Source organism: Xenopus laevis, chromosome 7S (genome assembly GCF_017654675.1).
Source record: "Xenopus laevis strain J_2021 chromosome 7S, Xenopus_laevis_v10.1, whole genome shotgun sequence".
Taxonomy (NCBI): domain Eukaryota; kingdom Metazoa; phylum Chordata; class Amphibia; order Anura; family Pipidae; genus Xenopus; species Xenopus laevis.
The window spans coordinates 84,612,692-84,638,655 of NC_054384.1; the positions used below are offsets into that span (position 1 = coordinate 84,612,692).

The 25,964-nt window shown below is 39.3% G+C and overlaps 2 protein-coding genes across 6 annotated transcripts in view; one reads left to right on the forward strand and one right to left on the reverse strand.

The window, feature by feature from the left end:
* Positions 1-10,168, reverse strand: part of cep104.S (centrosomal protein 104kDa S homeolog) — a 60,579-nt gene extending 50,411 nt beyond the window's left edge. For 3 of the 5 annotated variants that reach the window (XM_018227943.2, XM_018227940.2, XM_018227946.2), the window contains exons 1-6: positions 9,874-10,168; positions 8,149-8,270; positions 5,627-5,800; positions 3,768-3,906; positions 2,359-2,421; positions 2,102-2,178 (exon numbers count right to left, since the gene is read on the reverse strand). In XM_018227943.2, the coding sequence (XP_018083432.1) occupies positions 2,102-2,178; positions 2,359-2,421; positions 3,768-3,906; positions 5,627-5,800; positions 8,149-8,261 (566 nt within the window). In that variant the 5' untranslated portion in view covers positions 8,262-8,270; positions 9,874-10,168. The remainder of the gene's footprint in view (positions 1-2,101; positions 2,179-2,358; positions 2,422-3,767; positions 3,907-5,626; positions 5,801-8,148; positions 8,271-9,873) is intronic. The other 2 variants (XM_018227942.2, XM_018227944.2) reach the window with 2 other exon arrangements.
* Positions 10,169-10,218: 50 nt separating this feature from the next.
* dffb.S (DNA fragmentation factor, 40kDa, beta polypeptide (caspase-activated DNase) S homeolog) lies at positions 10,219-25,468 on the forward strand. Its single transcript, XM_018227948.2, has 7 exons — positions 10,219-10,451; positions 14,779-14,905; positions 16,527-16,715; positions 19,327-19,406; positions 21,850-22,020; positions 22,823-22,923; positions 24,620-25,468. The coding sequence occupies exons 1-7, from the start codon at positions 10,287-10,289 to the stop codon at positions 24,837-24,839; spliced, it is 1,053 nt and encodes a 350-aa protein (XP_018083437.1). The 5' UTR covers positions 10,219-10,286; the 3' UTR covers positions 24,840-25,468.
* Positions 25,469-25,964: the final 496 nt, after the last annotated feature.

The window sequence follows — 25,964 nt, forward strand, 5'->3', positions numbered from 1 at the left end:
TACAAGATCTGCACATATGGCAACATTTGCCAACAAGCAGAACTGACCGTGTATGGCCACTTTTAGTCTGCTAAACAGACTATTTTGCCACCAATATGGATTAATGCAGCAGGTACAGTTTAATTTGTACAGAGAAAATGGAAATCATTTTTAAAAAGTAGAATTATTTATTCGTCATGGATTGTATGGGAGATAGCCTTCTCCAATTCAAAGCTCTCTGGAAAGAGTCGCCAAAAAAATCTCAAAAACCTCAACTTTTCCGACTTTTCACACTATAACTATGTCTTTTTCGTATTGTCTCACAAAACCTAGCATCATAAACATCCGAAAACTTTAAAAACCACAAAACAGAGAACGATCTTCCAGTTTTAAAAAGGACATCTGCCATTAACTTCTACATGATTTCGACAGATTTTAGCTGGAGTATTTTTGTTGCATAATAAATCCCAAAAAAGTTGCGTTTTTTCCTGTTTCTTGGCAACAAAAGCCAGTCCCAAAAAAGTCTCCCTTAGGCTTTTAGGTACACATTAAAGACAGGAAATTTTGCTTTGGACATACAACTACCCCTAGTGGTTTCTCCAGCAAAATACATATTTGAGACAGAGTGTATAGTGTTCCACAGTATACAAATCACACTCAATACTTGTTTTCATTGCTCTACCTGCAGCAAGCTGCTAATTGGAACTAATTGTGATGAACTAATTGTTCATAAAGGTACCTATTTGCCTGATATTGATAAAAGAGCCTGACTGATTCATATTGGCAGAAAGGGATGGATATATGCAGGTCCTTTAACAGGTAAAGTTAAATGAATACTGATACGATGGACAGATATTAAACTGTTGTTTTACAATCCCTAAACAACTCTTAAAACATAAAAAAAACAATTACAACATTAAAAATATGTCTAGAACTTTTATATTCCATTTATTGGATTTACAGTAACAGCCCAGAGGTTTAGCAACCCTAAACAGTAGTGATCCATGCCTTCAAATTTTTCCCCAGCAGCTCCCCAGCTTAAATCGTTCTCCATGTCAGTGAAACTGTACATTCTATGTGTGATCTGGACCAATGTTCAGAAGCCAGGCTTTGGGGCTGCTGAAAGCAAAATCATGTTATATTTGTCACAGAAGTTGATGACACTTGACTAATTATTTATCAATTTTGATGCAAAATGCATTTTTTCAGTGTCAATATGTGCCACCCCTTTCCCATTTTAAATAAACACAAATAAATAGGGTTGAACCGAATCCCAAAATTGGTTCAGGAATTATCCAAATCCAATGATTCAGCCAAATCTGAATGCATGGCCAAACCAAATCTCAACACTAAATATTACATGATTTGCTTTAATTATCATGTAACTTTAGAAGGTGTCCATTCTCTTGCAAATAAGGGTTTGAAGTTGCAAATAAGGGTTTGAAATTGGCCATCTTATTCTTCAAACCCTTATTTATTTGCAAATAAGGGTTTGAAGAAAATGTCGGACAAATAATTTGTGATGGATTCAGTATTCGACTGCATACTAAAATTGTGGATTTAATGCATCCCTACAAATAAGCGTATTGTGCAGAATATCATGTGATAATATATGTTACATTGAATTTGTATAGAAAATATGAATATAAATGCTACCTATCAAACTTGTATCTTGCTACTGGTATGGGACCAAATCGTAATTTTTTTGTCCTTTAGCTAAAATGGCTAATCAGAATGAGGTAACTTATGATCAGTAAGGGACAAGGGCCACAATTTTCAAGATACTGATCAAGATCAAGATACTGCTCAAAAGTGTATCAACTGGATTGGTCCCTTGGGGCTATACACATTTGTGGCCAACTTGGCAACACAATCATTATTTTTGTTTGATGAGGCAAGAAGATAAGGAATGTATAAGTCTGGCTTCTTCCTCTAGCTGCTAAGTCTCAAACTTCTGAACGGTGCTGCAGAAAAGTCATAGGTTTACAACAACAGTGTGATAGAGGATACAATTAAAATATTACTGAGGAATGATGGAATAAAAATTGACCAGCCCTAAATCACACAAAGAACCTGCAGTGTTTATATATTAACATTTTTAGATATGAATGCTAAGTTTTACCCTGTGCTCGAAGCATCAAGTGCAGATTCTTCGGAGTTGTTTCCCAGATACTGGTCAATTAGCTTCTCCCTTGATGGCTTATAAAATTAAATGAAACAATATTATACCATTAAGAAGTAACTACCATACCATAAAAGCAAGAAATATTTAAATGGTGAAGACTGGTGCAGAGTTTACTAAAAAAAAAAACAAAAAAACTTGTCAGAAAATGTGCAGCATCTAATGATGATGTTTATTCCAAATGCAAAAATACTTACCATATTGTTTTCTTCATTAAAGTCTACTGGATCACCAATGATATTGATAGCTATGAGAGCAACCTGCAGTAAAAGCAAATTCTGTGTTACAAAGCACATCAGTGCTGGCCACTCTGTAGCCACCCAGGGATACCACCCTATTGCTCTATTAATGGTGTGATAATCTCTACATAATGAATGAAGTGGGGCAGTAGGTATAAATAACTCAGCATCTCTAACAATATATGTTCTTTTAATGTGAATAAAAATACACAAAAACAATGCAATAAAACCTCTATTGATGCAATATTTAATTATGCATGAACATTTATGTGAATTGCCAGATATGCAACATATAGACAATACATATAAGTGACTTCCCAGATAGTCATGTGTTAAATACTTTTCGTAATAATTGGATCTAATCAGTGGCGTAACTATAGAGGTCTGCTTCATCTATAGCTAAAAAAAAAAATCTTCCCCAGCCGCTCTCTTACCGGTGAGGAAGGGGGAAGAAAGTTGGATGGGAGTCTAATCTAATTAGCTTGTTCACGCGCATAACTTTCCAACTGTATTTCCAAGTAGGAAATACAATTTGTAGCAAATAGGATCCAACAGTACAGAATATTTAATTGATTATATTTAGAAAGTTTCTTATTTTAGTATGCTGAAGCTTATATTAAATTTTTATTTAAATGATAGTTCTCCTTAAAAAATGCCTTTCATGGTCACATATCAGGGCAGCAAAAAGTTGCAACATTTGGAGTGGCACTCAACTCTTTATCAAGCTTGATAAAGAGTGGAGTGCAACTCAAAACGTTGCAACTTTTTGCTGCCCTGGTCAGTGACTGTGACCAGCCTGGGAGACTGATAAAGAGCGGTGACGCTCGAAACATTTTGTGTTTGTGATTAAAGGCACTTTTTGCAGCAGTACTTCTGCGCTTATTTTGTACCCATACCTATTACTGGATTTAACAGCCTGGGAGGCTGCCACATATTACTGTGCCCAACTTGCCTGGCCTGTTCTGTGGAGTGTGTTTATAACTGTGCTTCCTGTATATAGACTGGATTGGCTCCTGTTTGCAGAACTGGCCGCTGATGGTGCCCTCCTGTGGCTCCTGATGAGACTACACCATTTAGCTACAAGTCAAGATGCACTGTTGATTTTTTGTAATATTCTCTTGTTCTGTCAATAAAGCATAAAACTCCAAATCTGTCGACTGGTCTCTGAGACATTACAGCTGGCGTAAAATCACAGGCAGTTCTTCCTTGTAAAGATCCCCGGATTGATGCATTTTTTTTAAAGAAAAGGAGAAATGGCCTGGGGGAAACACCCCAGCAGCAGCAATTTGATGTTGTTTTTTAGAGTGCTATAGAGATTTTTCTGAGGTTGATTTCTAAAATGTGTCATTGAAAGAGAGGACACTTACCTGGTTATACAGATTGTATCTGTTTGAATTATTCTTGTGAAAAATCAGCTTAAGATATTGCCCAACTGCTTCAACATACACAGACTTTAACTCTCTTGCTTTGTAGCTTGTTTTCTCATTATCGGATAGTGATACATAACTGAACAAGAAAGAGTAAATGTATCGAATTACTTGCTCAGAGATATTCATTAGATCATGGAGTAAGGCATTCGATTAATTACAGTATTACCATAACATTTCATGAACCAGCAAGGGTCCTTTAAAACTGCAATGGAAAATGTTAGCTATGATAGTGACACTGAAAATACAATGTAATATATCTTATTAGAATATCAAAACAAAGAAGAAATAACTAAATTGATGGTCTTAAAAATCACATACTACCCCCATTATTACAGATAATTAGTTCCAAATAAAGCAATAATAATAATAAAGTCCAAATATTAATGATTATAGAAGTTGCTTGATGATGAGGCACTCCTCCGAAATGCATGCCAGGATCTCACACCAATAACGTTCTACAGGTATGGGACCTGTTATCCAGAATGCTCTGGGGTTTTCTGGATAATGGATCTTTCTGTAATTTGGATCTCCATACCTTAAGTCTAGTAGAAAATAATGTAAACATTACATAAACCCAATATGCTGCTTTTGCTTCCAATAAGATTAATTATATCTTAGTTTGGATCAAGTATAAGGTACTGTTTTATTATTACAGAGAAAAAATAAATAATTTTTAAAAATTCTGATTATTTGGATAAAATGGAGTCTATGGGAGATGGCCTTTCTGTAATTTGGAGCTTTATGGATAACGGGTTTCTGTAAAACGGATCCCATACCTGTACTATTTTTAACACATTTTACATTGCGCTGTAAATGCCCATCATACTATATATGAAGGGCTGGGAGCATTCACATTTACAGATCTCATCAAATAACGTGTAGTTGCAGGTGTCTAAAAATTATGTAACTGATATTAAAATCTGATTTATAAACTACATGAAAAATTTGCCACCAATTGGGAACTGTTGGGAAATCAGATAAACATTCATTTCGCATTGATATATACCAGCTGTTGAATATACAGTATAAGCATGAAGATAAACTTGGTGTCTTTATCAGATCAGATTTAGTAGAATCCCACATAATTTCTAGCTGATGAACGGTGAGATTTTTTTGGGACCAAACGGTTTTATTTAGTTTAGCTCTAGTCATCTTATGGCTTTTGTGGTACCTTGTCTGCAGCCTCATAATCAGTGGGATTAGCTTAAAATGTTTCAGAAATACTTTTAGGTGCCAACTACTCCCATTGATTTTAATAAGAATTCTGCAATAATTCAGTTTCTGCCGATAGGAATTTCCAGAAGAAATGTGTTCCAAAAGCCAAAATGTACACTAAGGGGCAGATTTATTAAGGGTCGAATTTAAAATTTTAATTTTCTTTATGCTCAAAACTCTCAAATTCGAATTGTGATTTATCCAAACTCGATTCAAGTTTTAATTTGAATTTTAAGATTTATCACACTCTGGCCCTTTATGAACCCAAATTTAACTACTTGCCTAAATAGTTCAAAAACCTGCCAAATTCATGTTTCAGTCAATGGGAGAGGTCCTGTGATCAATTTGAAGATGTTTCCAGCCTTCCTGACATTCAGGTTTTTTTCGGAGATTTGGACGAATTAGAATCAAATTCGATTTAAGTTTTCGAGTCGGTAAAATTTGTCTGAGTTTTACATATCCAATTTTTATAATAAGCCCTAAATTAATAATACCTTTTTTTATAGTCAGAAGATACAGAACATATAAAGTATATATAAAAATTATTTCATATGTATATATAATAAAAAAAACTATCATACCCCAATCTCCGGTACCTTTCCGACTGATAAGGAACAAAATAATCTGGCAAGCTTTCAGATATGTAAAATTCAATTTTGGAAGAAATCATGTATTGGTGAGCCAGAAGCTGCAACTTTCGAATACGGCATCTTTCTACCATCTGAATAATGATTTCTTGAGGATACTGGCAAAATCTGTTGAGAAATTGGTTACAAATACACCCTTAATCTGATTGTTTTATAAACATTTGCCATACTGCTGTGTGGAAGATCTTTTCTTTGATTAGCAATGAAAAGAAAAGAGATAAGTAGTTTAAGGGCTCTTACACATGAGCGTTCCGACCTGCGCTCCCCTGCGTTCCGTTTTTTGGCGTTCAGCCGCAGGGGAGCGCAGGAATAGACGCAAGTCATTATTTGAAATGGGGCTGTACTCACTCAGGCGCGTGTAGGCGCCGAACGCAGGAAAAATGCAGCATGTTGCGTCTGAACCTGCGTTCGGCGCCTACACGCGCCTGAGTGAGTACAGCCCCATTTCAAATAATGACTTGCGTCTATTCCTGCGATCCCCTGCGGCTGAACGCCAAAAAACGGAACGCAGGGGAGCGCAGGTCGGAACGCTCATGTGTAAGAGCCCAAAAGGTGGTATGAGGCTAATGCCAGAGGGAGCTTTTTCTACTTTGCCAGAAAAATGCAAATAATTCCCCATGCAATTCCTATTGGCTGATGCCACCTTATGTCTTTAAGCAGGGACAGTAATGGCATCTGCCTGTAATTATGCACACAGGGTGGATTAGAGTTCAAACTGCCAATATATGTAAATCAAATCAGGGTAGGACTGCTTCAGCCAGCTGATGAGCTCTATTCTTAAAGGGGTTCCAAACACTTTTTTTTTAGTTCAGTTGTTTTTGCATTGTTCACCATAAACAATGACTTTGCTTTCCATCTTTTATTCTTTACGGTTTTCCTAAAATGTAAGTTTAATGTTTAATGTTACTGTCTCTAGTGTTTTAGTCAGGCAGCTCAGTGATCCAGGAGCATCTGAACTGTTACAACTATCTATATTTAAAAACATTTAATTGATACAATAAGTTGATATATTTCTCAGCAGTATCTGTGGGATATTAGTAACTATTGTATAAATTCTAACAGCTGCCTTAAAAGAAACTCAGGGGTTCTGCTCAGCAGGGACAAAGATAACAAATGTATCAATTATAGTATCAACTTAAAAGTTAAAGGGGCAGATTTACTTAGGGTCGAATATCCAGGGTTAATTAACCCTCGATATTCGACTTTCGAAGTTAAATCTTTCGAATATCGAAGTCGAAGGATTTAGCGATATTTGTTTGATCGAACGATCGAAGGAAAAAACATTTTAATCCATTGATCGAACGATTTTTCTTCGATCCAAAAAAGCTACCAAAGCCTATGGGGACCTTCCCCATAGGCTAACATGGACTTCGGTAGCTTTTAGGTGGCGAACTAGGGGGTCGAAGTTTTTTCTTAAAGAGACAGTATTTTGACTATCGAATGGTCGAATAATCGAACAAATTTTAGTTTGAATCGAAGGTCGAAGTCAAAGGTCAAAGTAGCCCATTCGATGGTCGAAGTAGCCAAAAAAACCATTCAGAATTCGAAGTTTTTTTCCTCTATTCCTTCACTCGAGCTAAGTAAATGGGCCCCAAAGGGTCAGTGACCCCCTCCCAGAGCTGCTTTAGGGTAAGGGCACACAGGCAGATCCAGGGGAGATTAGACGCCTGGCGACAAATCTCCTCTTCTTCGGGGCGACTAATCTCCCCAAACTGCCTCCCCTGCCTTCCCACCTGCTAAAAATGTAAATCGCTGGTGGGATGGCACTCGGAGCAATTCATTTTCCAAAGTCCCCCGAATTTTCCTCTTGAGGAAAACTAATCGCTCCGAGTGCCATCCCGTCTGCGATTTACATTTTAGCTGGCGGGAAGGCAGTTCGGGGATCTGCCTGTGTGCCCTGACCCTTAGAAATAGACCTTTACTCTTCAATATTAGAAAAACTGTCACAATAGGAAATTGAAAGTAATTGCAAAAAGTCTTTATATCAACCCCTTTAACAGTCCTGCATAGGCTCATTATCATCCAATAATTGGCCCAGCAAGACTTTACCTGTCCAAGCATGTGTGTGGCCAAATTCAGTACACATCCACAAACATGTATGTAAGTATGTTGAGCTTGACTTGTTGAGGCAAAATAAACAAAATTCTTTGTACTATGTAAGGACTGGAGATCTGAACCGCTAACAAAAGAGAAAACTTGCAAAGCTTGTATAATAAATACAAGGACTCGTTATAAAAGGGACAATTACATGATGACAATTACATAAGAAAGTTGAAAGTATGTGTAACAACAAAAAACCCAGTAAGTACTTCTGTTAAAGGAGACATATCGAAGCTGCAAGGACTTCTCACTTTCCAGATATAGTACATGCTTAAAGTAATTAGAAATGAGTGTATGTCTGGCAGCTAAAAACAGGATAAAGAAAAAGTGTTACTGCAAAAAAGACATGACTGTACCTTGGGGATCTCCAGCCACTAACAGTGGGAGCATGGACCATCAACTCTTTGGCACTAAATCCATCTTCATGCCCAGATGAACTTACTACAACAAATCCAAGCTTGTGGGGCATGATGCAGGTCTAAAGGTAACACAAATTGCAATGTTATGCAAAGCACAGCATTAAAACCATCCCCAGGCAGCTAATGCGTTTAAATGGATTAGACTAGAAATGTGCATTATGTGTATAACTTGCTGTACCACCTCAACAGAACAGTAGCCATAAAATGGGGTCACTAATATCACTGCCCTCAAAAATTACCTTATGAGCTTTCTGATCTCATTGGCTTGCTATGTGAGCTGCGTAAAGTTAAGGACTTGCACTGATCAGTAAAACAGAAAGTACTGTACCACCAGTCTATGATAATCTTTGGTGGGCGCAATATCATACAGGAAATTCAGGCCTGTCTTTGAAGACTGGCAGAAAAATTTCTGAAACTGCTTGCCATTCACATCCTACAAGCAACTGTCATGCTGGTGCTTGAAGGCAGGAGTGGATAAATGCAGAAGTAGTGGCAGATATAGAAACTACTATACAGGTACGGTTATCCAGAATGCTTGGGACCTGGGATTTTCTGGATAAAGAATCTTTCCATAATTTGGATCTTCATACCACTAGACAATCATGTAAACATTTAAATAAACCCAATTGGCTGGGTCTGCTTCCAAAAAGGATTAATTACATCTTAAGTAAAAGGTACTGATTTATTATTGCAGAGAAAAAGGGAATCATTTTATCAATTATTTGATTATAATGGAGTCTATGGGAGATGTTTATTCCGTAATACATCTATTTCAGTATAAACAGGTATGATTCAGTTTCCAGAGTTCTTCACTAGTTACAGCTGTTGGATTCTACAGGTGTCTGTGTTACACCTCAATGCGTAATCCAGAAAAGTAGTAGTCGAATCAAAACAGCTTCAAGCAGTAATTTTAAACTGCAAAGTGTTTTATTATAGCAGTGTAAGCACACTACACGTTTCGGGCATAACCCTTTGTCAAGTGTAATACGATTGAGGGGCGCTGGGCAGCTACCTCTTCTGCCTACCCCTAGACCTGGCTGCGCTCCTCTAACAGCACTTATGCGTGCCATCGTTGACGCGCATGTACACAATCGTGTTCATGAGTGCGCCAGCGTCAGCACACATCGAGCTACAGGAGAAGGAGGGGGCGAGCTGGCCAGCTGGGGGCGCCAGGCCCGGATTTGCGGCAAGGCCGCATAGGCCCGGGCCTAGGGCGGCAAAGAAATAGGGGCGGCATGCCGCCCAGCCGCCGTTCAAATGCACCAGCTGCGCCGGTGTTTTTTCGCCGGCGCGCTGGGAAGGCAGGCGCTAGGACCGCGCGGCCGCTTGGTCGGACCGCGCGGCCTAGGGGCGCCCAAAAGTGGAATCCGGCGCTGGGGGGCGCAGAGCCTGCCTGGCCCGTCTCTGCGGACGGGAGGCTCTGAGGCAGCAACAGCCCCGATGGGCCCCCCAGTCCAACCCTGTTACTGGGCACCACAGCAAATTAATCTTAGGGCCTCCAACATATCCAGAAATTGTTCTGTTTTACCAATATACTTTAAAATTGCTCATTTATTAGAGCCTCATGGGTCGCTTATACCTCTTGGGCCCCATTGCAGCAAGCGCAGGGTCTGCTTCCTCAGTAGTTACATTACACCCCTGCCCTCAGCACAAGTCACTTACCCGGGCTCTAAAGCCCTTGACACTGAGACAGGAAAGCTGAAAATGTTGGGAACTACTTCAGGTCAGCGCAATAATCCCCCCTGACTCAAGTACAGTTATCCACAGCCAAAAAAAGAAACACTTCGCCGGTTCTAATGCCTGGCGGACTTTCTGTCGCTACACAAGTAATCGTTTCCCAAAATATCAGCATCCGAGTCCAAGTGGCGGTGCGCAGAACCATCCCCTGTTCCACCGCTCCTTCTCTCCTTATCTCCATAACCACCGCTTGACAACAACTGAAGTACTGCGCAGGCGCGGAATGACTAAAGCAAAGGCTTCTGGGACATGGAGTTTGCGAGCCGGTTAGTTAGGCAACAGAGTGTAGGAAGTGCGCATGCGTCGTCTGCTTAGCGATAAGAATTGCGCGTTATTTGATGGCAAGGAGTAAGAACAAGTGCGGCACTATGGGTAGTAACTGTACCTCCGCAGAGAAAAAGATCCGGTATTACAAAATCAGGACCTTAGACAGCGAGCAGAAGTACGGGATTGCCTGCAAGAACCTGGCGGAACTGAAGCAGAAGGCATGCAGGAAGTTTCAGGTGTTTACCGCATGGCATGCTGTCTGTCTGTGTGTGTCTGTGTGTGGGTACTGGGATATGGGCTCGGCTGCTTCAACACCCGCTCCAAATGTTCTGCTAGGAGGGGACAAGTAGCTTTGCCATTCATTGCTTAGAGACTGCTGCTGACTGCTGTGCTATTCATTCTGCTCCAGTTCAGCTGCTCAAACGGAATGTCACCCAAAACAACAGTGGCCATGGGCATAACCAGGGCCGGAATGGGAGTAGAAAGCAGCCCTGGCAAAAAAAAATCAAAGCAGCCCACACATTAATGCGTGAAGGTGTTTTACTTATACACATATTTTATATATGACAGCCAGGACATAGGCAGCAGAAGATGTTTTTGTCTGGGGGGGGCAAATGGAAAGAGTTTTGGTGGTGTGCGTAGTGTGGCAAAATAGGCCACACCTGTTGTTTTAGGCCACACCCACTGAAACCCACCAACCTCTACATTTATTTTTACTAGATTTTTAGGAGCACCATAGCGGCAGCAGAAACATTTGCTGAATGCCTTATAACCCAGAGCAACAGCATAATATTAAGATAATTCTGCAGTAGACTAATAGTAACCTGAGTTCTTTGTATAGGTTATAAGACCTATTTTACAGTAATAGAAGAGGACACTGGACCCTCAAGCACATTATATAGTGACTAGGCAGTACATTATACATTAAATGTTAGGGTACTGGTACTCCCATCAGATTATACAAGATGCAACAGGGACTGTCACCCCAAGCACAATATGTCATGAAAGCAGGGGGCACAGAAATCGAAATCACAATAAATAGAGAGAGGCAATAGATACTGCTATCCAATGCACATTGTAGACAGTGAGAGGTAGTGGGGGCTGACACCACAAGAAAAGCAAGCAGAAGGCAACACCAGTTCTTTGCCACTTGAAATTATGAGTATATTTTCATCAGTTGTTTGGCTGAATACTTGCTGCTCTCAGTTATGCTATGAGATTTTGCAAGTTCTTTCTGTGCTTCTGTTTTTAATTTTGGCAGACAACTGAGAAACACAGCATAGTCAATAAGACAGTGACCTTAAACTAAAACTGGGTAAAGAAGAGCAAGTGTGCCATTTACTCTTTCTAGATGTGCCTCCCTCTCCTTCTATTCCACGATTCTTTATGTCCAGTCTCCTTATTCTCCATGAATCTCCATACCTACCCCCCACACACACACACTTGTGTCAGTTTTTCTTTTCACTCTAATGATTTATTTGTAGGTCAATCTCCGGAGTAGCATTGGTGGTTCACTGGGCTCTCGTCCTTACACTATTCTGTAATCTCCTTGGCCAGACGCGTGCTGTGCCTGCGTGCACCTCTCTCAGTGCGCAGAACAAGCCTGGGCCAGGAAAAGCAAATGATCACTGAACGGAGAGTTCAAGCCACCCACTGAACCACCAATGCTGCGATCCCCTGACATGCCCCCCTGGTTCGGACGCCTACAGGTTTACTTGAAGTGTTTAATAGTGCAGCAAGTGCCGCATCTAATTAGGCAGTGGGCGGCCCACTTAAATACAGGGTAGAGCGGCCCCTCTGGCATTTGCCCAAACAAACAGGTTACCAGTCCGGGACTGGGCATAACTATAGAGGAAGCAGACCCTGCGGCTGCAGAAGGGCCCAGGAGGGATAGGGGCCCTATGAGGCCCTAATTCATATACAACAGTTTCAATAAATATTGGTAAAAACAAAAAACAAGTCAACCTCTAAACATTTTGGGGGCCTGAAAAATAATTTTCTTTGGGGCCCAAATATCTAGTTCTGCCACTGAGAGTACTTTTTGCACAATGGTAGCATCATTCATCCAATCGCATACCCCAGTTTTCAGTGATTTTAAAGATAATAGCAGCTTTATTTGTAATGGAAAGCAGAATTTGTTATCATGTTGCCCTTCTTGTCTTTGGTCCTGACTGTTGAAACAATGTAGCACAAGTCTGTTTCCTCCGTGATCGACTGAATTCTGCTACTTGGGTTAGAAGTCAGAACCAGCAGTGCAGACAATATAAGCAGCTTTCAGTGGCAATTAGGTTTAGTAATAACGTTAAAAACCACTAAAACACTGTAATTATGGCAAATTTGCCAAGAATGGCATTTTCTTTCAACAGTGGGTGATCTCCTTAAAACATAAATAATGGACAGTAATGGTTATTAGTAAGCAAATGCAGTTGGACATGAAGCCATTTTCTGCATGCACAGCCCAGTTTGGTGCTGGGTGTTTCTAGCATGCTGTAGGTGGCATGGGCCAGAAACTACAGGGTAACTGTACTTCTCTATCATATAGAGTAGGACTACATGGACGATTTTGGCGCGATCCCATGCGCTGCAACAAAACGCATGTGACAAATCGCATGCGACGGAAATAAGGTAAGAGATAGAAATGTCGGATAAAGTCCCAGCATTGATCCAACGACACACCACTGTCGGATGCAGTGTGCAGCGTCTGCATCCCACAGTCGTGTCGGATCAACGCTGCGATTTCATCCAACATTTCTATCTCTTACCTTATATCCGTCGCATGTGTTTTGTCTTAGCGCGCCGAAAATGTCCCTGTAGTCCTACCCTAAGTCCGTACGATATCATACAGGTCGTGGTTTAGACCTTTGGATTTCCTTACTTACTTACTTACTTACTTATTAAACAAACCCAAAAGAATTGTTTGGCCTTCAATAATGATGAATTGTATCTTAGTCGGGATCAAGTACAAGGTACCACCAGTACCTTGTTGCACTTGCCTAACCTTAAAGGGTCAGTCATCATCAAAATAAAATGAATACAAAAAAAGCAAAATTCTAAACAACTTTCCAATATATCTTTATTTAAAATGTTCTGTGCTTTTAAAGTTATTTGTAAAAAAAAAAAAAAAAAAAAAAACAATTGCTATTGAAAGCAACATTTGCTTAAATGGGTTGTTTACCTAACAAACAGTTTTTTAAGTTTAAGTTATTTTCAGATTGTTCAAAAGAAATAAAGACTTGTTTCAATTGCTTTCCGTCTTGTAATTTTTTTTTTACCTTTTTAAAGAAGTTTAAAGTTCAATGTTCATGTCTCGGGTGTTTCATTCTGGCAGCTCAGTAATTCAGGTGCAGAATCTCAACTGTTACAATTTGCTACATTGGCTGATACATTTCTCAAGTAAGAAATGTATCAACTTAATGTATCAATTTACAACAGTTACAGCGTCAATTCCCCCCCCCCCAAGCTGTTTTAGAAAGACATAAGAAGGTGAAAAATTTAAACTTCAATATTAACAAAACAGTCACAAATATAAGATTGAAAATAAGCCTTATTTTCTAGTGAACTGAATAAGGTGTTTGAAGGTGAATAACCCCTTTAATCAGCTGGCTTGTCCTATATTGTTCTCCAATAAAACCAGTACAAATGTGTTCGAGAATACTGTGTAAACATAAAAAAAATACCATACAAATATTAAAATTATTTGCATCGTATCAGCAATGGTTGCTAGGGTCACTGATGCTCAGGGGCAATCATAGCCCCTTTGCCACCTGAGGCAGATTGCTGCTTCTACCCCCTCACACAATTGCACTTTCTGCGCTAGAAGATACAAATTTCTATTTTTTTGTTGTTGTAATATTGTTATGTAGGCAGCCATATCAGGTCATTTTGCCTGGTCATGTGCTTTCAGAAAGAGCCAGTACTTTAGGATGGAACTGCTTTCTGGCAGGCTGTTGTTTATCTTACTCAAGGTAACTTGAATGTGTCGCAGTGGGACCTGGATTTTTACTATTGAGTGCTGTTCTTAGATCTACCAGGGAGCTGTTATATTGTGTTAGGGAGCTGCTAATTGGTTACCTTCCCATTGTTCTGTTGTTAGGCTGCTGGGGGGGGGGAAAGGGAGGGGGGTGATATCACTCCAACTTGCAGTACAGCAGTAAAGAGTGACTGAAGTTTATCAGTTTACCAGCAGCCTAACAACAGATAGCAGCTCTCTAACACAAGATAACAGCTCCCTGGAAGATCTAAGAACAACACTCAATAGTAAAAGCCAAGTCCCACTGAGACTGATTCAGTTACATTAAGTAGGAGAAATAACAGACTGCCAGAAAGTAGTTCCATCCTAAAGTGCAGGCACAAGTCACATGACTGGGGCAGCTGGGAAACTGACAATATGTCTAGCCCCATGTCAGATTTCAAAATTAAATATAAAAAAACAGTTTGCTCTTTTGAGAAACGGATTTCAGTGCAGAATTCTACTGGAGCAGCACTATTAACTGATTCATTTTGAAAAAAAATTTTTTCCCATGACAGTATCCCTTTAAGCTTAATTATTGCTTTGTTTTTCAGTTGGATTTTCCTACAACCCGCTTGTGCTTGTATGAGGATGGAACAGAGCTGAGTGAAGAATACTTAAAAACAGTGGCAGATAACACAGTGCTTTTGTTACTGACTCCACGGCAGATGTGGCAGGGCTGTAAGTCAGACTTTACTCTATGTTGTGGCATCAGCAGAAAATGACAAGTTCTACACATTCTTCTCACTTCATTTGGGATCAGCTTGTAATTAGGGCATTCTCATTTGTGTCGAATTGATGCTGTTAGGAAAAGGCAAACGCTTACCAGTGCAGGTATAGCACCTGTTAACCAGAATGCTCGGGACCTGCATCTTTCTATGGATCTCCATACATTAAGTCTGCTGTTAAAAATAATTTAAACCAAACAGTATTGTTCTGCCTCAAAGGATTCAGCATATCTCTATATCTTTCTATAGTTGGGATCAAGTACAAGGTACTGTTTTATTATCTCAGAGAAAATGGAAATCATATTCAAAAGTGAATTATATGATTTAAAGTAAGTCTATGGTGGTTCAGAGCTTTCTGGATGATCAATCCCATACCTGTACTGCCAAGGAACTGATTAATACAGATAAAGTTAAACTGGATTATTGAGAGTTGTTGCTATTCCTATGACCACGTTTATTACATTAGTTCAGGAGCATTAATATTGAAATGGTTGCAGTGCATAGTGTCACTTGTGTCATTATGGTTTATATATTATATTGCATTACATTTTCTCCTACAGTTGCAGTCAAAGCAGTATCACTTTTACTTCTAATTTGTTATGGTTTTGGCAGTAGGATATAATGATGGGGGAATACATCCACATAAAGTATGTTTTTCCTCAACAGGGTGACAAAGTAAAACAGCAAATATTCTTAAAAATGTAACAGGTCAGGTTTCAGTGAGCTAGTTATTAGCATAAGACTGCTTTAAAGGGCATGTAAAGGCAAAAAAAAAATAAAATCCCATTTTTACTTTCTTTAATGAAAAAGAAACCTATCACCAATATACTTTAATTAAAAAATGTGTACCGTTTTTATAAGAAACCTGACTGTATGCAGTGAAATTCTCCCTTCATTTACAGTTGTGGATAGCAATTGTCAGACGGTCCCTAACTGCTGAGCAGGGAAACAATCATACATATGAACAGCAGGGGGAGCCCCGACCTTACTTCCCAGCCATGCAGAACTCAAGCAGCTTTGTTTATGACGATCCCTAAGCAGCTCAAACCACACTGAGCATGTGCACAGTCTTAGTCTTGCAAAGATGTTTAACAAAGTTACAAGATGGTGACCCCTGTAGCCAACTTTAAACGCATAAATTATTTGTTTGATTAGGCTTGTGGTGCAGTAAGTAAATGTATATATTTAGTATACAAAATACAGCATTTCTAGCCTTATTCTATTTTAGACTTTACATGCCCTTTAAAAGTTTCCAGCATAGTTATGTGACAGGAGACTGCAGTGGGGACGAACAGTCACATCCCTTATAGAAGGAAAAGTCTAGTGAAACTCTGCTCTATGGAACATAGCATGTCTCACAGTGGAGCCAAGATTCCAAACCTCTGGTTTACAAAGATCTACTTTGTGACAGCCATTGTTTAGAATCTTAAACTGAAGTGAAGCATTTAATTAGACCTTGAGCATCCCTGGGATGCTCAGGGTCTAATGAAATTGCTTCATTTCAGTTTATATTGCTTGCAAAACCTTTGTGTTGCCACACTGTATCCTGTCTTCTGTTTGTTTCTTATCTAAAGATGTTTCTGACGTTGAGCGCTTCCTGAATGCATTTTACACAAGGCAGTCAAGCATTGTGGAGGCTGCACTGAAATTGTTGGCAGATGAGGATGCTCCCAAAAGACAAAAGCTGCTGGTAGATTTCATTAGCAACCTGAATGAAAATATCTTGGCAGAGAATCGTGAAGATGATGAATCATGGTTTGAAGGTAAAATTCTATTTGGTGAAGCTACATCCTGATCCCTAGCTGAGCTCAGGGTAATAAGTTCATCACAGAATCTATAGCACTGCATGAAGAAATCATTGCTAATCCTTTAAGACAGCACCTTGTCAGTGCTGACCTTTAGGGACACACACACACACACACACACGAGACACAGTTGGACTATGATGAAAATTAATTCAAATTAAAATGAATCACCAAATATGTAAAAATCAGGCCATTTGTTGCTAACTCTATGCAGTCTCGAGGAAACCCACCTGAAAGCACTGATTTGTTGCCAACAAAGGAGACATATGACGATAACCAAATTACTACATGCTTCATCTCATGCAACTTTAAGAAAATAATCAATTGAAAATTCTGTATCTTTCTGAAGTAACTATTTACTATTGGTTTTTCAGCAATTGGTCCCTCTCTACATTCAGTCTTTGTGTTGCAGTAGAGTTTTTAAAGGCAGTTGGTGTAATATATTGTTCTTAATGTATTTATATTATGCATTTAAAGCAAGGGAAATGTTGCCAAACAAGTTAGCAGCATTTATTTTGGAGTGCTTGGCAAGGGAAGCATTAAATGAAAAGGTAAAATCACTTGGGGTGATTTTAGATGCTTACCTGTTAGTTGGCACCCCACTTCTTCTGCATTCGTTTTCATACTTCCTCCCATAGTTCCCTCTTCTATTCTGCATGGTATAGACATTTCTGAATAAGTTTTTTTACTGCACATGTGCTCGCCTAAAGGAGAAGGAAAGCTACAGAAGCAATTTATTGCCAATAGATTAGCCACAATGGTGCAAGCTATAAGACTATATTTATTCTGCAGAATGCTCTACCATACCTGAGTAAACAGCTCTAGAAGCTCTCTCTGTTTGTTTAGGATAGCAGCTGCCATATTAGCGTGGTGTGACATCACTTCCTGCCTTAGTCTTTCCCTGCTCACTCATTGCTCTGGGTTCAGATTACAGCAGTCAGGGGAGGAGGGAAGGGGAGCAAACTGAGCATGCTCATGCCCGGGGCAAGGAGGTTTAAGCTGAAGGCAGGAAGTCTGATACCGAAGCCCATGTGTACACAATAGAAGGAAAGAAATGCTGTGTTTCTTTTGACAGGGGACTTGGTGCAGAATTACTTTGAGGGTTTACTGGTGTATTTATTTATAGATAGATATAACGGAAGTCTTCCACTGAGCTTTTGTGTCGGACTTAAAGTACGTTAACCCAAAAAAACGATATTTTGCATAATAAAAGAAAACACAAAAATAAGCAATTTTCCAATATTATTTTTTTTAACTGTTAGTGCTTTAAAAGTTGTTTGTAAATGTAATTGCTTTTGAAAGCAGCAGTTGCTTAACTCCAGGTTGTTACATTTTAAACAATGTTGCAAAAGCCAATCTCCTCCAGCAAGACATTTTTGTTAATCGGTTGGCTTGTGTTACATTGTTTCAAAAGCCTGAGCCACCAGGGTAGAGAACAGAAATGGACAAACGCTGTTTTCAATAGCAATACATATACAAATAACGTAAAAACCATAGAAAATGTATATGTATATTGCAAAGTTACTTAGAATGATGTTTCGTTTAAATTTTTTTTGGGTTGACCTGTCCTTTAAAGAAGAACTAAACCCTAAAAATGAATAGGGCTAAAAATGCCATGTTTTATATACGGAACCTATTGCACGAGGCTAAAGTTTCAGCTTGTCAATAGCAGCAATGATCCAGGACTTCAAACTTGTCACAGGGGGTCACCATCTTGGAAAGTGTCTGTGACACTCACATGCTCAGTGGGCTCTGATTGGCTGTTGAGAAGCTAAGCTTAGGGGTCGTCGCAAATTATCCAGCAGAAAGTGAGGTTGGTCTAAAATATAAGCTGATGCTTCAGGGCTGATTATTAAATTCTAATGCTAGTTGCACTGGTTTCTGTGCTGCCATGTAGTAATTATCTGTATTATTTACTAATCAGCCTTATATTGTGCCAATTATATTCTATGTGTACTGTATACTTTGAGTGGGTCCCTAAGCTCAGTAAGTGACAGCAGCACAGAGCATGTGCAGTGAATCAGCAGAAAAGAAGATGGGGAGCTACTGGGACATCTTTGGAGGCACAGACTTTTACTGCTAAAGGGCTGTTGTTGCCTGGGGCTGGTACAGAAGCCGAAAACATAACATTTCTATCTACTTCTTTAGTTTAACTTTCCTTGTCCTTTAAGGCTGCAAACTAAAAGCTGTCACAAATCTGAATAAATATGAATCATTTTATTTTTCTTACTCTTTAATAATAATAAGGCTGGTGTACTTCCTGACATATACATCAATCATATGACATAAGTAGAACTGATAAAATATAGCTGAATCCTTTAGCATCTCTTTGTAATTTAAATATATTTTGCTGCACTGGCACTATAAATAGTAAAAAAATAATAAACATAATTTTCCTTTCAATGCTCCTTTGTCAGTAGTCTAAGTATATTTATATGTATTACTGTATACAGTGTCACAGTAGAATTTGTTTTAATGTTGTTCATATTTCTATATATATAATTATGTATTAGCATGTAGGATTGTTCACAAAGAATAAAAAGCTTTCTTTTTCTTGTCCTTGTCCTAGGCATAGAACCCAGGTTCAAAAACAAATCTAACTACATGAAGTACAGCTGTGAAAGCAGAGTACGCAGTTACATGAAAGAGGTACAGCAAAAAAAAAAACCCCCTAATTTTTAACTCATTTGTGACCATTTTTACCTTTACATATAGATGTCATGTTTATTGTACATTCAGAGGCACATTAATTCATGTGAATTTTTAAAAACTTCCCTAAACAACCAGAAATTCGACCGATCTAAATTTATTAAAAAAATCAATTTTTTTAAACTCGATGAATGTAATTGACCCGAAAATTGGAATCAAATTCAAATAGAATTCAATTAAAATTTTAAAAACCTTGATTCATGTTTTTTCTCTGAATGCCAGGAAGGCTGCAAACAGCTCAAAATTGATCCCTGGACGTCTCCCATTGACTGAAACAGCAATTTGGCAGGTTTTAGGTGGCGAATAGCCGAATTTGAGTTCTTAAAGGGCCAGAGTATGATAAATCTCGAAAATCTAATTAGAATTTTTTTAAAAACTCGAATCAAATCTGAATAATTCCCTAGTCAAATTTGACAGTTTTGACCATAAAAAAAAAAATTGAAAATTAGAATTTCAAAATTTCAGTTCACCCTTGATAAATCTGCTCCTCAGTGTTTTTTGTTTCTCTTGAACCTTCATCGGAACACAAACAGCATATCCCCCCCCATGTCAGACTTACAGTATAAATTGGAAGGGAAGCAAAATACACCTTGGTGATGTCATAACCACACCCACTTTAGTTACATGAAATTAAGGGGCAGAGATTGACTAAGGTTCAATGGTAACTTGAATTCAAATTTTCAAAATTTTTGTTGGGTCCAATTTAAAACCGCCAACTCAAATTTGAGATTTATCAGACCTTGACCCTGCAAACAGTTCTAATTTGATACATCGCCACCTAAAGGTTCCGAATTCATGTAGAAGTCAATGGCAGAGGTCCGTTGAACCATTTGAAGATGTTAAAGCCTTCCCGACATTCAAGTTTTGTTTCAGAGGAAAACTCAGTTCGAATTCTATTCGGATTTTCGGGTCGTTCCTATTCGATCCAATGTTAGACATTTGAGTTTTTCTTAAATAACCTCCCATTCGAGTTGTGAGTACATTCGAATTAATTACAATTAAAAAATGTACATAACTTCGAAATTTGACCTTTGATAAATAACCCCTAAGTATTAATGTTTGCTTTAATGTGGATCAAAGTTCACACATTATGATGATTGTGTTCACAAATATTCCTAGTTTACAAATACAGAATATGTAAACTAAAGTGGCTGTGTTTACAGGGCCGGATTTACATAGCAGGCACCCCTAGGCCAGCTGACGTTTGTCAACCCCATCCCCTCCCTTTTATTCACGCAAATTTTCATCATCTGGAAGGGAGCAATGGCGATTGGCGGACTCGAAATTTAAAATTTATCTCGGCCTGGACCTTGGTGGCCTTTCCACAAATCCAGGCTTGTGTGTTTATGACCATTGTGGGTTTTGACACCATTTCAATGTTTATGTTTGGTGTCAGGACATATGGGAGCATATTTATCAAGGGTCGAATTTCGAATTGAAAAACCTTGAAATTCTAATTCAAAAAGACCAACTGAAATTAAGTCTGTATTCGGCTGAATTTGAATCATAAGAATCGAAGGAATAGCGCATTCGATTTTTCAAAGTCGCCCAATTGACTCTAGGAGGTCCCCCATAGGCTAAAACAGCAATTGGGCAGGTTATAGATGGCGAATGGTCGAAGTCGAATTTTTAAAGAGACAATACATGATAAATTTCGATATTCAAATTCGATTTGAATTTGGACTATTCCTTTGGCAAAGTACACAAAAAATAGCTTGAAATTCTATTTTTTTTTTTCATTCAAAAATTTACCTCGACCTTTGATAAATCTGCCCCATGATGTTTGCTGACAAAGGCTCCTGAGAGAGACGGAATGTATAGCATACAAAAAAAATATATTCCAAATGGACTGTTTTTATGATTCAATGTTTTTCTAGCACCCAGGATTTACTTTTCTGTTTTGTCTGGGTGTGTTTAATTTCTAAATGAGCAGATCTTTACACATTTTGAGCACCCGTGTGCAGGGCCAAAAAAGTTGATCATTTGGCCCAAGAGCCAACAATCAGATGCTAATGAGAAAGGACTGCATGATAGATAAATCGGTCAAACAGCTTATTGCAATCACAGGCCAATAGGCTGCTCACTTGATTTGGAGTAACTTGAGCCGGCAGGTTTTATTGGTCCATTTCCCCCCATACAGTATGTCCAAGAGAATATGTTAACATGGTAATAAACTAGAACAGACTGTGTACTAATAAATGGTCATTAATATAATTTCAATGGGAATGAATAATCCCCTTGAACAATGAATATGGTGCAATCCCTGCTGGCTTCTGTGAAAACATATACAATTTCTGAAGGTGCTATTTCTTTTGCGCAACAGCAGGTAGAACAACATAATATCAAGGTAATGTGTTCCTTTGATGTACTCTATTGTGTCTAGGTGCAAAGCCACACTGATAGTGTAGATCCAGTGACAAGAGATGAATACAAGAGGATCATTGATGCCATGTGCGATGAGCTGAAAGCTGTGAAATACAATGGCTGTTACTTTGATCGAACGGAACAGAAGCCTAATCGGCTTTGTACTTCAGAAGGATGGTTTTCTTGCCAAGTAAGAATCGTCCTCTGTTTACAGCACTGCTAATGAAATTTCTGCCGAGGGCAAGGGAAAGAAAGAAAAGATTTAAATAAAATAGAAAGAAAATGCTCTTAAAGACTTACTGTACATTTGTATAGTTTAGGGATGCACCGAATCCACTATTTTGGTTTTGGCCAAACCCCCTAATCGTTTGCAAAAGATTCCGAATTTGCATATGCAAATTAGGGGTGGGAAGGGGACAACATTTTTTACTTCCTTGTTTTTTGACAAAATGCGATTTACCTCCCCGCCCCTAATTTGCATATGCAAATTAGGATTCAGTTCGGCCGGGCAGAAGGATTTGGCCAGATCTGAATCTTGCTGGAAAAGGCCAAATCCTGGATTCGGTACATCCCTAGTATAGTTCCATTCTCTACATTTTTGTTATTTGTAACAACTATTTTATTCAACCAACTTATTGAGTAGTGCAGCTTATACCCTAATAACATACATTTCTAGCTTGATAAAAATCTAATTTGGTTGTAATGTTCAGATTGAGGAATTTTAAAAGCATTACCAACATAGTCAACCTAACATTTAACTCCAAGCTCCACAAACTCTAACAGCAACTGAACGTTATTTTTTTTTAACTTTATAAACTAAGGATCAATCTGCCAATCTGGATTTTTTCATCTTCACTTAATGGCTACACATTAATACCATGTTAATGGAGCTGGTGAAGTATTGGTCTCTGGAATCAGATTTGTTAGCCCTTTTAAGGCTAGCTCAGCATCCTAACTAATCCTTTTTTTTCCAAAACTTTACTGTTGTTTAGGGGCCCTTTGATGCAAATGCCTGCACTTCTAAACATTCCATCAATCCTTACAGTAACAGAGAAAGCCGGATTCTTTTCAGTACCTGGAACCTGGACCACGTGTAAGTGTCACTTTGTATTGATGCCTTGTACACAGCTTCTTCAGTGTGCCAAACTGCTCCAGTGCAGCTTACGGTCCAAATATGTATGGTTTCGTTTTTATTTTTTTAATATATTTTTACACCTTTGCAGAGATCAGGGGCCTGAACTCTCACAACTCAGTTTTAACTCTCAGCTAATTTATGTTTGTATTGTGCAGACTGATTCAGTGCAAAGCAAATAGTACAAATATGGTGGTCCCCACAGGTAGGATGGCCATATGTGGCAACTGCAAAACTGATGGGGTTTCAGCAGGTTGCCAGTGGTTGGTCAGTGGTGGGTGTAGAGTGTGCTGCAAAGACTTAAGCTCCCTATATACGGGCTTATATAAGCTGCCAACCGATTAAGATAGCGGCTTGTTGGGTAGTGTAGGGGGCCCTCCAACGGGCTTCCCCAATCAATATTGGCCAGATGTCGCTCGGGCAAGTTAAAAATTTCAGTTGAAATGAGGACCGCGTTGGTTCATTAATGTGGCCCTCAATACTACCTCCCATATTCTCCTTGTTGTGATAGGATTGTTGGGCGCACAATTGGATCAGCCCGATATCGCCCACATATCGGGGAGAGATCAGCTCGTTTGGCGACCTTGCCAAACGAGTAGATCTCTGTATGTATGAACAGCTTTAATGGCAACTTTGCCTAATCCAATAGGGATATTTATCAATTTATATCAAATCTGTTTGCACCCATTTAATAATTTTGCCCCTAAGAATACTATGCAAGTCAAATGATAGGGGGGCACTTGGGGTTCACTGCCGCATGTCACTCTGCCCTCCCTCCACTGTCCTCTCCTCTGCTAAGGCCCATGTGGACGAATATTCAAGGTAGGGTGATCACGTTAATATTCTGGCGCGCATGAGTGGGGGTTGGTTAGCAGGGTGGCTGGCCAATAATGTCACCCGTCAGCTTGGCCTGACCCTGCCAATAAGGACTGTAATTTGGTAGACTTTACCTGGACTGACGGACTACAGGTGGTCTATTTTGCAGTTCACATGGACATTATGTTTCTAAAACTTACCTCCAAGTCAGAAATCCAAAAATAAGCAACTGCTTTTAGACCACTGAGAGCAACATCGAAGAACTTGGTGAGCAAAATCAGTCATGAACAAAACAAAAATCTGTTCATGGAGCCAATCCTTGTTCCAAATTCATGTGGTGCTCTCCCAACTCCCAACTGGTGCAAGTCCTGAAATGTTTGCTGGGATCTCAGATTAACTACACATTGTTTGCACATTGCTAAGCGAATTGAGCACCATTTGGGAGTTTTATTTTCGTCAACTGTTAATAAGTAAATTTGGATTCAGTTCAAGCTCTTATGAAGAATTCAGTATTGTTCATGATTTGGGGCATCTTTCATTGAAATAGTCAATATCTTATTTACCAAGGAATCCATTTGCATAGAGTGGGAGCAAGGAATTGGTACAGAATATAGTTATAATCCCCCAACACGGATGAAAGTTATGGCTACTGTTCATAACCGGGCTGAGGGTCCCAAGTATCTTTACCAGTATATGGGTTAACTGCGTTTTCTCCTTTAGTATGAGAGGATTTTGGAAGAGGAATCGGAGTTCCAACTCTTTGGCTAGTAGGCATTTAATTGTCCGCTCTCGGGTTTGCTTTGGAAGTCAATTAGTTATTCATTTTTCTTGTCCCCCGCAGAATTGAGAAGAAAAGAACGATCATCCCATGCCTGGTTAACACTCTTAAAGAACGCAATGAGAGACAAGTAAACTGGCAGTATTTCTTCAGCTTGCTGTTTACCAAAGAAAACTTAAAATTGGTTCATATTGCATGCCACAAAAAAACTTCTCACAACTTGTCTTGTGACTGCTCCCAGATTTACAGAAAAAGGAAGGCTCCCAAAAGAACTCTAAAATGAACTATTGGACTGCCCTAAAAAACATGCTGAGCATTGAATGGACAATGTGACAGTGTGGACCAGTATGTATAATATCAGGAAGAAGATTGTGGGATGCCCACCTCAAACACCTACATCTGACCTGCCAACAACTGGCTCACAGTCTTCATGCATTAGTTTAACAGGCAACCTGAAGGGGTCCCACCAAAATTGTTTAATTTAAATAATGTAATGAATCAAAACTCAATTTTATGTGAAATATTAGGGGTCATTTACGTTAAACAAAATCCAGACCATAGCACATCTGCCCTTATGCCAGCAAGAAGTACCGAGCAATGATAGCGAATTGGACTTATTTGGCTTTGCCAAAAAATCGCTAAAAACTCCCCAAACACATTGAAGTCAGGCGACTATTTTTCAGACCAGGCAACTTTTTTTTACATTTTTTTTTTTTTACTATCAATTAGTCTATGGGGACATTTTTTTGGAGAAATGTGGCAAACAATTTTGCTCATCCAGATCACAAGTCCATCCAACCTGCCATAGGGCAGACAGTAAGGGCTCTTACTCATGAGCGTTTTTACCCCCCTGCGTTCCGTTTTTCGGCGTTCAGCTGCAGGGGAGCAGAGGAATAGACGCAATTAATTTTTTCAAATGGGGCTGTACTCACACAGGCACGTGTAGACGCCAAACGCAGGTTGAGACGCAACATGCTGCATTTTTCCTGCGTTCGGCGCCTACATGCGCCTGTGTGAGTACAGCCCCATTGGAAAAAATGAAATGCGTCTATTCCTGCGCTCCCCTGCGGCTGAACGCCGAAAAACGGAACGCAGGGGAGCGTAGGTAAAAACGCTCATGAGTAAGAGCCCCAAGAATAGCCTCCATCCGCGGCTGCTTTCGAATTTGGGTCTCTGAATGATGAGCAGGCTATGAGGCTGGATGGGGGAGGTAGTCTTGTATTCACTGGGACAGCCACAGGTATCTTTGCTCCAAAATGGAATTCATTTATGGTGGAATTTCATAGTGCACTGAGAATGATGGAAGAGAATGCCTGATGGTTTGCTTTGGCTTACTATACCTCTGTTCAGGAATGAGTCTGTGTGTTCAAATGAAACTTAAAGCAGTTCATTGAATTATGAGTTGTAC